This window comes from Mastigoproctus giganteus, chromosome 12 (assembly GCF_048544385.1).
Source record: "Mastigoproctus giganteus isolate SK-2022 chromosome 12, ASM4854438v1, whole genome shotgun sequence".
Classification (NCBI taxonomy): Eukaryota; Metazoa; Arthropoda; class Arachnida; order Uropygi; family Thelyphonidae; genus Mastigoproctus; species Mastigoproctus giganteus.
In genome coordinates this window covers 113,198,618-113,215,008 of record NC_143586.1, presented here as the reverse complement: position 1 = coordinate 113,215,008, position 16,391 = coordinate 113,198,618, and the positions used below count along the sequence as shown (strand labels likewise).

Below are 16,391 nucleotides of genomic sequence, written 5' to 3'. Positions count from 1 at the left end.
TTTTTTTTGGTTTTTAGGAGCATTAGCAACTAAGGCCATATTGCTCCGGGATATGCGGTGGTCATTCCCTGACCTTTCCGCGTCCTCCGCATTTGGTGGTGACGGGCTCGAACCCCGGTCTAATCAAGAAGCGTGCGCTACGCACTGCTGCTCCTTCCCACCTGGGTACGGAGGCGCCTCAGCAACTTGTATATGTAGCGCTATCTTGTATGACCTCATTGAAGGGTTTATATATAATTTATATATAATTACCAATCCTTGTAATGATTTCACATTCTACCATGGAAAGGGAATGAGTCATGTCAAATTCTTCATGGAAATAGATTGTTTAAAGAAGAATAACCTAACATTTCTACAAAAGCAAATTACAAGATTTCCTTCATTATAGAGATTTCTTGATCAACAAATGTATAAAATTTATGCAGTCGTGCATGAGACATCGAAACTGACTCTGTCCAACAACAGAGAAAAATATTAGTTTTGAGTGAAACTTGGGTAGATAATGACTATGTACCACTTAAGGTCTGCCATAAAGATCTCAATAAGAAGGTTGGGACAGCAGGCTTTCCATGCTTCCGTTCTACAGCAGAATTTCCCCTAAAACTGGAAATTGGTCCATCCAGCCAAGAAGTAATGAGATTAAGGATGTCATTCTTTAAGAGAGAGAGAGAGATGGAAGATGGCCTGTGTGCATGTCAAGGCACTGGCCTAGGCCAACCCAAAAATTTACGAGAGAAATTTATATAATTTATATTGGTGAACACTGATTATATCAAAGTTTGTCCATGTCTTCTTTTTTGTAAAGAAGTTTGCTCAAGTCTCTCAAGAAAGTCTTTAATTTTTCAGAAAGTGGAGGAGGGGGCTGATAATTCTGAATTAGAGAGCAGCTAGCCTATCACCTTTGTCAGTGACCAAGACTTCATACTCCTAAAAATAATGGTAAGGTTCCAAGTTGTTGGGATTGATGTGCTTGTATGTGTTTGGTTTATTTTATTGGTACTAAGACACATTATCAAGGCATTTTTTACTTTCCTCTTGAAAAGTCTGGAGAGATCAATGTCATCCAACAGTACCTGGATCTTTTGTAAGTAATTCACCTTGTTTGGGATGACGATTCCACTGATGTTGTCTGTGAACGGTGGTATCCCTTTTTCAATATTTATATAATGAAACTACAAGGCAACTCTGTCAGAAAATAAAAAAAAAAAAAAAAAAAATGTTTGTTTATTCTGTGATAATAACATTACAGGGTGATTCCTGAAGCTATGGCACAAATTCAGGAGCTGACTTCTGAGGCAATTTTGAACAAAACAGTTCACATGAACATTCATCCTATTCTGAATCAATAATAACAGAATTATGTAATTTTCACAGATTCTCATGCAAATTATACATTCAGTTTGTCAGCAACCCAAGCAGGATCATTAACATTTAAACCATTCATATCTATTAGATAGATATGAATGAGCCTTGAGACTATCACAGACATTCGCTCAGGTATAACAAGTTGGGCTTGCTACCCGGGAGTCTAAAATGTTGATGGAACTGCTATTCAGGTGAACACTTGAGTCAAGTGGAACAAATTTTGGTGAAGTCTGGTCGTTCTGCAAGAACCAAATTCTCTGCTTGCACCTTCATGATGGTTAGTAACCATTGGTATAAATCATGTGCAAGTCCAAAATATAGCACTAACAATGGAGGTGACTACCCAGGTGCCAACAAACATAATCAGAAGTCAAGGTGGGTGTCCACAACCACAAAGAGGAATCTCTTTGTTACCAGGAAATATAAAGTGGCAGATGACTCTCATCTGCCACTTTATATTTCCTGGTAACAAAGTGGCAGATGACTCTCATCAACTGCTGCAATACCACCACTTTGCTTATTGGAGGCTTGAGTGATGGAATCAGTGTTTATTCTCCAGAGTAAAGTTTAGGCGCCCCCCCCCCCAATTTATTCCATCATGCAGTTTGACTGATGTCTTTCAATTTTATTATAGGCATCATAGTGGGATCCAATCTTCCTTACATTTCAAGGGTACAGCTCTAAAACTGCATTCACAGTCAAGCCACTAGATAGTCCACAGGACCAAACCTGTTGGTAATTCTCTAGGAGGCTTCCAGATTAGCTATAATATAATCTCACTGCCTCCACTCTGCCAGACAGTGATTAGAGGGAGTCCAACTAGTGTGTGTGTGTGTAGGGGGGGAGACATTATCGAGGCTTTGTTCTTGCCATGTGTATGCCATATCCAAATATTTCATTACTTCATATGGCATGTCCTCCCCACCTTTCCTTACTACTGAATACATCATGAATTTCCAATTAATAGAACAAACTTATTTGCAAAAAGAGCTAAACTTCTCAAATACTTCCTCATTCGTTTTACAAATATATGCGGGCTTGGTTCTAATCTCGATTTCCATTTCCACTTATAGTCTGCCAAACCCCATGTACTTTTTCTAATAGAAACCCAGTTATTGGTTGATTCAACTACTGCTCATCTCAGTTGTCCTAATTATTCACTGTACGATTCCTTTCACTTCAAAGGTGGTACTTGAGTATATGTCTACTCTGATATTCCCTGTCAGACACTTAGCAATTTGGAATCTCCTCTTTTGTGATTTTTTTTGGCTTAAAATCTCCCTACCCCATTCTCTCAAATTCATCTGTTGACTCTATTGTTCTCCAAATTCCACTAATCACTTGGAACTCTTTGAAACTGACTTTCTCCAGTCCAACTTTCCTAACAGTGAGGAAATGTTCATAACTCCAGCTGGCTTCTGTTTTTCAGTCACAAAGACAGCTGGTAGAGATACTGAGGCATTTGCAATTACTAATGACTTTGCACAGATTGTTCATTTTATCTACTAGAATAGCAGAAAATCCTAACCACACAGCCAACACTCTTGATCTTTTTCTTAACAATCAACCATTCCAAGTACATGGTCAAGGTGAGTGGTCAGGTAGGCACCTCAGATCAAGACTTGATATTGATCTCTTCTGCAATGGAGCCTTTATCTTGTGGCCATTCTCAACATTCACCCATACCAATGAAATCATTTATTCCACACTCCACCTTAAAATCCCGTCCTTTATCTAAACTTTTGTTTTCCAATAAATGTGCTAACGCTGTTCAAGATAAGAATGTTGCATATCACAATTCGCTTGCATCCATATCTCCAGGTTAATTTTCTGCCTACACAAAAGATTGCAACAATTGTAAACAGTTATTAATCAGTCCAAACTAGATTTTGTACAGGCTAAGAGTAGAAAACTTGCTTCATGTCCAAAAGTTTGGTAGCTAAACTTTCTGTTTTCCTGCCAAAGCTATTGGCCAAAACTATTGTCCATCTATACTCCAACCTCCATTGAAACTGGATGGTTCTATTTCCACCTCAGCTAAAGATAAAGTTGACCTGCTCGCATCCTACTTTTCTTCTAACTCATGTATTGATTCTGTTGGTAAACCGCCTCCTACCATTCCCAGTACAGCAACTCCCCGACTTATGTAAGGGTTGCATTCCGCAGAACGCTACGTAAGTCGGATTTTACATAAGTCGGAAAGATTGAATTGATCGAATCAAAAAAGAAATGTTCGACGAACATGTAAACAGAATTATTTATTGTAATTATTCAATTTTTTATCTCATGTGTAGGAAAAATTACAAAAGTGTGCAATTTAAAAAAAATTCAAAATTATAAAATTACAAAAAAAGAGGAGACAGGCGACAAAAAAAGAGGAGAATCAGTAAGTTTTACCTCTCGAGCATTGTTGTCAGAATCAACGTCTTCAGCTAAGTACACCACTGCGGAGGTGTACTTATATTAATAAACATAATAATGGATGAATTAAAGAACATATTAATGGATGATTGGACGGGGCTTCTTTCTTTTCATCATAGATTTCTTTGTAGCAAGCAAGAATATCATTCATCCCTCTGTTAACTTTTAAGAATCATTCGCTTTTAAGAATCCATCTTCTCAAACCTCGCCATTGCCATCTCTCTCTCTCTCTCTCTCTGGCGATGAAGCGTTTCGGCTCCTCATTTGGCTCATCTTGAGCTTGGTCAGCATTTTCTTCTTTCACTATCGCTGCCTGCAAGTCAATAAGTTCTTCGTTAGATGATTCCTTCTCTTCTTCCTCTGTTAATTCCTCCAAGTCTTTGGCGTCAACCTCCAACTGAAGAAACTCCACAACCTTTACAATCTTATCTGTACCTCTTCATATGATTCGTCGTTTAAAATCCTTCGAAGCCTTTTATGTGCAGTGGGCATATTTTCTTCCATGTGCCATTTAAACACCTTTTAGTAATTTCTGCCCAGACTTTATTAATGTTTAAGATGGCGTGGTAAATACTGCAAGATTTTCGAAAGTCTTAGTGTTAAATTTTTCTCACCATCTACTGCAGACAATGCCTGAGCAAATGTTATGCATAAATAGTATACTTTTAAATTCGGAATAACACCCTGATCCATAGGTTGAATGATTGAAGTCATGTTTGGTGGTAGAAATATGACTATTGTGTTCGAATTGAAATCATCTAGATGCGCAGGATGTCCAGGAGCATTATCTAATAGAAGCAAAATCTTGAAAGGAACATCGTTGTCTTTACAATATTTTTCAACCTCGGGAATGAAGCAGCATTTAAACCAATCCTCAAAGAGAGATATTGTTATCCTTGCTCTCTGGTTCGATTGGAACTGCACGGGTAGGGTGGCTTTATTGATGCCCTTAAATGCATGAAGATTTCCAGAATGGTACACAAGCAGTGGTTTTAATCTGTAATCTCCCGCTGCATTAGCCACAAGCAAGAGTGTGTCCCTACCTTTTGAAGCCTTGAAACCTGGCATTGTTTTTTCGTGTTTGGCAATGTAACTTCGATCCGGCATTTTTTTCAAATACAGAGCAGTCTTGTCAATGTTAAAAATTTGCTGCATTGAATAGCCGCCTTCATCAATAATTTTTTCCAACACATCACAAAATTTCTCTGCAACTGCAGAATCGTCACTGGAGACTTTGCTGAATACTTTAACTTTGTGGAAACCAGCGTGATGCTTGAACCTATAAAACTTGCCACGAACTTGGCTTGGGGTTTGCTGTACTTATCCGTAATATCCTTCATAAATACTTCTTGCTTTTGCTTGAGTAGCCATTCGACTCAGGGACACTTGTTTCGGAATCTGATTTTCCATCTATAGTATTAATAGTTTTTCCATCTTCGATAAAGCACCGGAATGCTGTTTTGTGATCACTGTTGATCTTAAATGCGTTGATCCTTTAACATGTTCTTTTATATGCACACTACAACAGTATTCACTGTTATAGCAGCGAGACCTAATTCCATGCAATAGATGACAAACTCTGTCTTGCTTCGTACTTCTTAATTAATCATCTTCATTTCTAAATCAATTTTATTTTGTTTCCTAGCACTGCCACCACTTGTACTTTCCGTTGGTCGCTTTCCCTTCATCATTGTAATACGTAAATAGGTATGAAGAGAAGTTTCTGAAAATTAGTTTTTTATATGATTGAAGATTTCAGTGAAGGGGAACACATTTCACCATAATAACATAAAAACCCACACAATTGCAGTTATCGGTATTATCGCAAATGCAATAAGATCGAGTTTACTACCCGTATATAATTAGATGCACTAACAGAAAAGCCTAATAAACCGGAAAGTCCAAATTGTTTTAGCATTAGTAGAGGCATATGATGCAAGAAAGCAAGCTTATTCAGCATCAGCCAAAAAAAAAAAAAAAAAAACCACCACTACTCCCATTTCACCCCTCCGTTCGTTCGAAATACCTGTCCAGCTGAGCTTTAAATTTGTTTAGGCTATCAACTTCAACAACAAGCGATGGGAGTCTATTCCACAAACCAACTGCCCGCTGGCTAAAGGCAAATTTCCGCACATCTATCCGACATCCGTCCTTCCTCAATTTGAATTTATGCCCTCTCAGGTGATTATTCTGAGCAAGAGGAAGAATCCCATCGGCATTGAGCATGCTCAAGCCATTCAAAGCCTTATACACCTCTATCAGATCACCTCGCCGATGCCTAGTCTCCAGGCTCTGTAATTTGCAAAACTTAAGCCTTTCTTCGTAAGAGCAACCCTTTGTTCCATTCACTAATCTTGTTGCCCTTCTCTGTACTCGTTCCAGCAGCTCTACATCCTTCTTGAAATGAGGCCTCCAGACCTGTATACAGTACTCAAGGTGTGGCCTGACCAATGCCTTATACAAGGGAATAATCACATCCCTGTCCCTGCTAGAAAAATTCCTGTATATCATTGACAAGACACCATGAGCTACTCTTGCAGCTCGTCTGCACTGCTCAGAGAACGTCATATCTGCCTGCACAATTACCCCCAGGCCCTTTTCATTCTCTACCACTGTCAGCGTAGTACCAGAGTTGATACGTTGATCTGGGGTTACTGTTTCCCATATGTAGTACTTTACATTTGTCAATGTTAAACTTCATTTGCCACCTCTCAGCCCATCTGCTCAACCTTTCCAGATCCTGTTGCAACAGCATAGTATCAGTAGTGTCCTTAACAACCCTGCCAACCTTGGTATCGTCTGCAAACTTGGACATTAAGCCTGATACACCATCATCAATATCATTTATAAATACAGAAAACAACAATGGACCCAACACTGAACCCTGAGGAACTCCACTAATAACATTAGTCCACGTTGAGCAGTGTCCATTGATTACCACTCTCTGTCTTCTGCCACTCAACCATCCCTTTATCCATAGCAGCAATTTGCCTCCAATGCCACACTTCTCCAATTTGTGCAGCAGTCTTGCATGCGCAACAGTATCAAAAGCCTTTCTAAGATCAAAATATATAATATCAAAGTTATTCTCTGCATCCAGTTCCTTTGTGACTACATCATAGTATCCAATCAAATTGGTCAGACAAGACCTGCCCTTAACAAAACCATGCTGTGTCTGAGCTATAACTGAATTCTTGTCCAGATGATCCTGTAATGCTTCTTTAACCAGTACCTCCATTAATTTACCTGGAACAGAAGTTAAACTAACAGGTCTATAATTACTTGTGTCAGCCTTTGATCCTCCTTTGTGAATTGGGGTTACATTTGCACATCTCCAGTCCATGGGTACCTCCCATGAGTCCAAAGAAACTCTCATAATTATGGCTAGGGGTTTGCTTACTTCCTTTGCTGCCTCCTTTAATATAACTGGATAGATCCCATCCACCCCGGGTGCCTTTTTTATGTTTATCCTCAACAATTTCTCCTCCACTTTCCTCTCAGTTATTAGAAAATCATCTAGCTCACTGCCAAGTTTACTTCACCTACGACATTCCCCTTCCTGATTAACTCCTCATGCGTGAATGTAGATGCAAAATACCCGTTTAGATTGTTAGCCACCTTTTAGCAGTAACCTCCAGAAATGTGTTTTAGAAAAATATCACAAAGGAGTATAAAACTGATTCTTATAATGGAACATATAACGATGAAAGTGTAGTGCAATTTCCATTATAAAAAGCTAACTAAGCTATTTATCTCTTTTAGAGAGATAAATAGCTCAGTTATATAGCGAAAATTTCAACTTCCGAGGTCTTGGAATGAATTGCCAAAAAAAAAAAAAAAAAAGAAATTTGTTATTGGGTTCAGATTACGATATTTTCACGATACCCCCCATTTATTCCTACCGGTTTCCGTGATTTTTTTAAAGTTTTCACCGGCCGGCAAAACTCACATGAAGTCGAATATCCGTAAGTCGAGTATTACTTAAGTTGGGGAGTTCCTGTACACTCCATTCAACCTCCTGTGGTCTTCAGTCAAAAGCATATCAGAAGAATTTTGAACAGCCTTGATACCAAGAAAGCACAGGTTCTGATGGTATTTTTCCAGTTGTTCTGAAAACCTGTGCTCCTGACCTTGCTCCTGTTCTGTCACCTTTTTACACTTTTTTATTCTCCAGGGAGAGGGGTTTCCCTGCTGCTTATAAATTTGCTCATATCTAGCCAGTTCCTAAAAAGGGTGACAAATCCCTCCCATCCAATTATCGTCCCATTGCACTTATTTCTACTCTTTGTAAAGTAATGGAGAAATCCAACAACCACCAACTCCTAATCAAGAAACTTTCCATCAGATCAATTATTGACAGTTTGCATTCTGTTCGCTGGTAATATAATGGTTGTGTTACCCATCTATGGACAATTTCAATGGAAAAGTATGGTGAAACTGAAGCAGCTGCTCTTGACATTTCAAAGGCTTTTGATTGTGTTTGGCTAAAGGTCTTCTAAATCAGTTTCCATCTTATGGTTCGTCAGCTGTTTTTTGTAATTGGTATCCAGTTCTCTCTGATCACTCACTGCAGGTGATGGTGGATAGCTCTCTGTCTTCTAACTCTACTAATGCTGTTGTTCTCCAAGGTTCAGTTCTTTCTTCAACTCTTTCCCTCTTATATATTAATGACCTTCCATTGACCAGAAAGCCTCTCCATAGTTTTGCTGATGATAGCAGATTGCATTCCATGTACCAGTTTGAGAAACATTACCCTGCACAAACAGGTTTAACTTCTTGAATATCCTCTGTCAATTCCTTAAATGCTAATATCCAAGGTTTCTCCAGTGGGACCAAAAATAACTTTGTTGATTTCGATCCTTCTATAACTCAGTATTGTCTTATACCTTACAAAAAGGATTCTTCTGCTCCTATGTTTATCTTCAATGACACTCTGATTTCTAGGCAAGATCATATATCTCTATTGGGGATTACCCAATAGAAAAATGCATGGAATGCATATAAATTATCAGGCGACATATAAGTTTAACCTCATATCTGTCGCAGAAGACTACGGCAGATATAAGCTAGTCTGTAATCAAGTCACTAAGGAGGTTAGGCAGGTAAAGGCAGATTACGAGAAATCTTTGGCAAAGGATGCAAAGAAAAACAGCAAGGATTTCTTTACTTATATAAACTCTAAAAGGAAGAGGATGAATCTGATTGGTCCACTTGATATCAATGGTTTAACTGTTGATGATCCTTCTCAGATAGCAAACAACTGAATGAATATTTTGCATCTACATTCACACGAGGGGTTATTAAGTAAGGCAAAAGGCCAGAAGGTTATCAAATTGTAGCACGGTGCGCTTAATGATTTTGTAATAACTGAGAACAAAGTGGAGGAGAAATTGTTGAAGTTAAACATAAGAAAGGCACCTCAGGTGGATGGGATCTATCCAGTTATATTATAGGAAGTGGCAAAGGAAGTAAGCAAACCATAATTATGAGAGCATCCTTGGACTCAGAGGAGGTCCTTCAACAAAGGGGATCGAAGGGTGACAACTAATTACAGACCAGTTAGTTTAACTCCTGTTCTGGGTAAAATAATGGAGTCACTGGTTAAAGATGCATTGCAGGATCATCTAGACTGCAGCAATAATTCAGACACAGTATGGGTTTGTTAAGGGAAAGTCTTGTCTGAAAACTTTTATTGGTTATTATGATGTGGTTACAAAGGAACTGGATGCAAAAAATAATTTTGATATCATATACTTGGATTGCATTGAAGACTACTGTACAAATTGGAGCAGAATGGTATTAAGGGTAAATTGCTACAATGGATAAAAGGATGGTTGAGTGAGAGAAGACAGAGGGTGGTAATCAATGGGTGCTGCTCTTCTTGGACTAATGTTATTAGTGTAGTCACACAGGGTTTGGTGTTGGGTCCACTGTTCTTTTGTATATTTATCAATAAAGGTATATCAGGCTTTGTCGAAGTTTGCAGATGATACAAAGGTTGGCAGGGTTGTTAATGACAGTAATGGCAATGTGCTACTGCACCAAGAACTAGAAAATTTGGCCAGATGGGCTGAGAAGTGGCAACTGAAGTTTAACCTTGACAAATGCCAAGTACTGCGTATGGTTAGAAGTAACCTCAGAGAAATGTACCAACTGTGTGGTACTACATTTGAGGTGGTAGAAAAGGAAAAAGACCTGGGAGTAATTGTGCAGTCAGATATGAAGTTTTCTGAGCAATGCAGACAGGCTGCCAGGGCAGGTCATGGGGTTTTGTCAATGATATATAGGAATTTTGCTAGCAGGTGACTGTCCCTCTGTATAAGACAATGGTCAGGCCAAGCCTTGAGTACTGCGAACAGGTCTGGAGGCCTCATTTTAGGAAGGATGTAGATTTGCTTGAGCGTGTACAGAGAAGGGCAACAAGATTGGTGAGGGGAATGAAGGGATCCTCTTACCAAGAGAGGCTTAAGTTCTGCAAATTGCAGTTGCTGGAGACTAGGCACCTGTGCGGTGATCTGATTGAGATGTATAACTGAGAAGTTATACATCTCAATCAGATGTATCTGATTGAGATGTTATGAGAAGTTATACATCAGAAGTTATACATCAGATGTATCTGATTGAGATGTTATGAGAAGTTATACATCTCAATCAGAACAATCTTCCAATTGTTCTGATTACGAACCCCTTAGGTTCGTAATCTGAACAATTGGAAGAATCCCATCAGAATTCAGCATGCTCAACCTATTCAAGGTGGGATTCTTCCAATTGTTCAGATTACGAACCTAAGGGGGTCATAAATTCAAATTAAGGAACGATAGATGTAGAATAGATGTGTGGAAATTTGCCTTTAGCGAGTGGGTGGTTAATTGCTGGAACAAACTTCCATCTGTTATTGTGGAAGTTGATAGGATAAATAAATTTAAGGAGGAACTGGACAAACATTTAGAGGAATTGGTTATGCGATTTTTTTTTTTTTTTTGGTTGACGTTGCATAAGCTCATACACTGCTTTCTTGCATTACATGCCAGTACTACTACCCTGACCTCTAATCTCTTGTGGCATAAGCACATCACAAACAAATATTGCTTCCTCTGCATCTAAAAAACTGAGTTTTCTCTTCGGCTGAAAGAAAAGCAATGCCAAGAGCATTACTTCCTTTCAAACAGCTACTCACTCTATACAAATCTCAAATCCTCCCAAATCCATCAAATCCATCTGGGGTAGTGCCTCAATTTCTCACAGACATCTAGACTCCATTCAAAAGATGGCAATTAGGTTAATTAATAACCCAATCTAAAAAAGACTCTCCTTCTCATAAACATTCTGTTTCTGCTGTATGCCTTTTCTATAGATACTTCCATGGGCACTGTTATTTTGAAATGGCTTCTATAATTCCCGCTTTCTCTACCAAACGACCATGAGCACGTACCATAACCAGTCAGCATCCTTTTACTATCCAATTTCAAACTCACAAAACCATCTTTTCTGCTTCCTCATTTATTCATTCAACTTCCCTTCATATGTATTTTCTGAAAATTATAATCTACAGAAATTCAAGTCTAATGTTAACAAGTATTTTCTTTTATCTTCTCAACCTTCCACCCATGCACGGTACTAAGTACTATAGGTTCTAATACCTCTTTCATGCTTGGGGTTTTCATGAAAAAAAAACAAAAAACAAAAACACAATGTCAAGAAGGCTTTAATGATCTCAATATAGGCTGGACACATGAAGCAACGTGTACCATTTATGATATAAGTTGTTTCAAATGAGATGAAATACTGTTTCTGTATTTGATCTGTGCAGAATTTTCATGTACCGAATGTCACAAGAACCTTTAAAAAATGGATATGAATGACTTCATGTTACCATTTCATATTTATTACATTTGTCACATACACAAAATAAAGTTTTTTTTTTCATTAAAATACTGGGTGGTTATAAAATAAGTTTCCTTATTCAGGAGACCCTAGCATCAAAACGGTTAGAGTTAGCACTGTTAAAGTTGGTGGGTATGTCATTTAGGGTACGGGGAAACAATCTGAAGAAGGAAAAAAAAAAAATTGTTCCAATTTCCGCCACCTTCGGAAAAACGGCGCTGCACATATGTAAAAGTTGTCATTTACTTCAAGACACACTGCTTATGCAAATGACATCCTGTTAGATAAAAGCAGAAAAGCCAATGCCACTGCCACAATCAATAACCATATTATGGCTCTTACAAAAAAGAAATGTGCTCTTTTAGTAAAACTGTTCTACCAGAATAATAGTAACACTAATGCAGCACTACATGAATATCGGAAACTTAAAGGTTTGCATAAAGAACCTTTGACGTCAGTGGGGCTTTGAAAACTTTTAAATAAATTTGAAGCGACCGAGGATGTAGGTGTGATTCCAGGCAGGGGATGACCACGTATTGGAATGGAGGTAGTGGATGAAGTGGCGGTTGCAATGATCAGAATGCGAAACACTACCAGTCAGTAGTGCCTGGCAGAGGTGTGTCAAGAGACTTGAACCTTCTTTGGTCTACTGTACCGAAAGTGCTTCGAATAATTTTATGCTTGTTCCCGTACAAGATTCACATAGCACAAGAACTAAAGTCTTATGATCAGTAACAACGAATAGACTTTGCTCTATGATTTCTGGCTTGTATGGAACTTGACGATACATGGGCTTGAATAATCTTGTGGTCTGATGAGGCACATTTCACTTTACATGGGGCTGTAAAAGCACAAAACTGCTGAATATGGGGAACTTCTCGTCCATCTGCTGTGCATGAAAGACCACTACAAAATCCATATGTTACAGTATGGTGTGGATTCACAGCAGAGTTTATAATTGGACCATTTTTCTTTGAAGAGTCTACACCTCATGGCCCTGTAAGGTGTACGGTAACTAATGCACCGTACTGTTCATGCAAGATGGTGCCCCTCCCCACGTTGGTCAACAAGTGAAGGAACTGATCCATTCAACATTTGGAAATGATCGCATCATTTCTAGAGACTTTCCGCAGTGCTAGCCAGCCCGATCACAGATCTCGATCCTGTGATTTCTGGCTATGGAGATACCTGAAAGACGAAGTTTACCTTGGCGGCATACAGACGCTTGTCGATTTGAAAGCAAACATTAAACAGTATGTAGCCAACATCGCCAATGAGATGCTACACGAAATGTGTCGCATGCAGTCCTCTGTTTACAGAATGTCATCTCAAGTTGTTTGGTTTTTAGGAGCATTAGCAACTAAGGCCATATTGCTCCGGGAATATGTGGTGGTCATTCCCTGACCTTTCCGCATCCTCCGTATTTGGTGGTGACAGGCTCGAACCGCGGTCTAATCAAGAAGCGTGTGCTATGCACTGCTGCTCCTTCCCACCTGGCTACGGAGGCGCCGTCATCTCAAGTGAATGAAAGCAAAAAAACAATATCTGTAGATTTCTAAGATCTGATATTAAAATCTAATCCTAAGTTAAGTATTCCATCTCATATTTACTGTGCTAATTTCTCCCCTGGTGGCGAAAAATTTTAACTAATTTTTTTTCTTCTACAAATCACTTTCCCATACCCTAAATGACACACCCAGCAGTTTTCACAGTGCTATTTCTAACCGTTTTGATATTAGGGTCTCCTGAATAGGGAAACTTATTTTATACCCACCCAGTACATTAATGTAATTTAATGAAAAAAAAAAAAAAAAAAAAAACTTGTGTTGGAGTAATGCTGAAATTTTAAGCAATTATAAATCTGGCAGCGATTAATATTTTATGTTACCAACATTTTTTGAAAATTTAATAATAATTAATTAACTTTTTATTTTACTAAAGTTAATGAATATTTTTTGCAGCAAAAAACACATTTGCAAAATTTTCAATTATTATCAAAAAAATTACAGATTTGAAATTAATAAGCATTGCAATCTAGTGGTAAAAGGTTAAATATTAGTACACTACAGCATACTTCAGTAAACCAAATACTTTTTTTAAATATTACAGTTTAAACCTTGTACCTGTCAGGGGATCGGTATCACTCGCATTACAAAACAGGGTGATAAAATAGCCAGTATAATAAAGAAATAAATAAATAAAAAAAAAAAAAAAAAAGAATAAGCCAGGAATGGTTATGTAGCTTATAAAACTGCATGTAATGAAGAAAAGGAAAAGCTGGCTAAGAGCATTTCTAAGAACAACACAACCAATCTTATGGTATATACTGGATTTAAACTCTAAATAAAAAAAGTTCATATATTCCAAACAATAAACAAAACATTACCTCACTAGACCATATTGAAGAACCAAACACTGCTGTTACTAGATGAACGATAATTATGCTAATTTGCGCTTCAGTAACATCATATCTTGAAAAAATAAATAATGAATGTTGTAATAGAAATCTCTGCATTAAAAGACTGATTAATTTTGAAAAACACTATAAAAAAATTAATATAAGCACTAAAAGGCATCTTGCATTTTGGCACATCTCTCTATGCCTTCTCACGAGATGGGCTTAAACTTAAAAACCTTTCATATAACTTACTGGTTGTGTGGCAGCTACAGGTCTGCTTTAAAAGAACAATTAAAAGTAACCCCCCTTCCTCAATTAAAAAAGTACTACCCTAATAAGAAAAAGAAAGAAAGAAAAAAGTGGATTTAATTACAAAGACTTAAAGGCTACTGTACTTTAAAAACAAAAAATTATCATACCACCAAACTGTACTAATGCAACAATTAATTTTAGAGTTGGAAAGGTGTTATTCTGCTACTCGAGTGCCAAGGTATCATAACGTTCAAAATAAAATTACAAAAAAATAAAAAAAAACAAGCTAAAGTGGCATTCACCTCTCACAGTGAAAACTGCATGATTCCCTGCCCAATAAGATGTGCTGTTCATTCACAATTATGATTCAATGTTACATGAATTTACTACAGTGTAAACAGGCAGCTCCCATCTATAGGCTTAATTTGTTGTGTAGCCAGTAGCCTGTCTGCACTTAAGAGAAACTTCCTGTCACATTGTACAAGGTATTTTTTTTGTTCAAACAAAACAAAAAAAGACCTAGGGTTTTTTTTGTTGTTGTTGTTATTCTCCACTGCCTTGAATGTGTGTAGCAGAGTGGATAGTAGCAAAAGCCAATGTTTACATCACAACATTTTAATGTAACTCTGGCATAAAGCAATGCCTTAACAGCAGCTGCAGCCTTAAGTTTTGACAACTTCACAGATTCTCCTTTTATAAAATTCCCAAACTAACTTAATATTGTTCACACAAATCATTTAAAATATCAAAGAGGATACAAGATAAAATTTTGATTTCTTAGTAAGAAGACACTGTGCTGCATTAACAGCATAATGTTTAGCACAGCAAGGGGAGCAATATAAAATATTTATTTCTAAGTAACCAATACACTCTCCTAGGAGAGTAATACGGCCTTTGCCAGCAGAGTGGATATCATTATCCCTCATTACAAGGAGGCAGTCCAACTACAGTGTCCTCTAGTTGTTAAACTAGAGGGTGCCGACTCTCTTTAAAAATTACAGTTGTGAATTATAGGCTCCGAAAAAGCAATAAGTGTTTGCCATTTTATTTACCTAATTGTTATTTTATATTGTACTTTAATAAATAGCCTTATAGTTCTAGTTAAGCTGATTATTTATATTTTTAATTTAGATAAGAGTTTATGTAGATTATTACTTAATATACGTCGTAAAACCATTGTTTCGATCGAATCATGCAGCCACTGTTTTTGTATGGAGTGGTAGAGAATTCAAATTTTTAATTGTAGTAACTAGATAGCTCTAACGCAAAAATATATAGCGTAATATGCATCACTGCATTTAGAATTCTACTAGATAGTGTAGTATTGACAATTAATTAAATTTATTGATCTTATTAATTTAAAATATCATGCCCCAAACTAGAGCAGCAAAGTAATGGGCACAAAGTGGCAGAAGTGCTGTGACTTGGGGGAGAACTGAGGAGGGCGATTCTCCAATGCATCACAGCCTAAAAAAAAATGTGCAACTTGTGAAATGTTTGCCAAACTCTCTCTGGAACAGAACATGATCTAGCCAAAGATGATTGATGTCTTTGTGTGTGCCAGGTGCAGAGTGTCTAGAAATTAGGCGTCAACTCAGCGTTCGAATGGTAGGGTAGATGCCTTCAAAGAAATTAATACGAGGGGCCATCAAGCTCTCAGCTGCCCAACTCAATGCCAAAGATCACTCCTGGGCATCATGCAACACAGTGGCAATCTCCAAAGCAGAATGCACTGGTTCCACAGGAATCAGTTATTGTTGGTGACTTGATTGTGGGGGAGACAGGGAATATATTGTGAAAAAAGGTTTGTTTGTTTGTTTGGATTTTTTTGGCGCATTAGCAACTACGGCTATGATGTGTGAAAAAAGGATAGATGGAATAGGACCAGAGTATGTCTGCCAGGGGCAAAGGTTAATGACGTTGTGAAGCATATATCATCTTTTAAGGGTACAAAGGGTGATACTGTTGTATACACGTTGGCACCAATGACATTAAGAATAAGAGATCTGCAGATTTATTTAACACGTACAGGTCAATATTGCAAAAAAAGTTGTGAGTTAGGGTTCAATTT

General features: G+C 37.7%; 1 protein-coding gene across 1 annotated transcript in view; it reads right to left on the bottom strand.

Annotated features, from left to right (window-relative positions):
• The window catches only part of LOC150077348 (cholinephosphotransferase 1-like), a 246,098-nt gene that overhangs the window by 133,804 nt on the left and 95,903 nt on the right, over positions 1–16,391 (bottom strand). Inside the window, exon 4 of the mRNA XM_090386825.1 lies at positions 14,057–14,141. Coding sequence (XP_090242951.1) covers positions 14,057–14,141 — 85 coding nt within the window. The remainder of the gene's footprint in view (positions 1–14,056; positions 14,142–16,391) is intronic.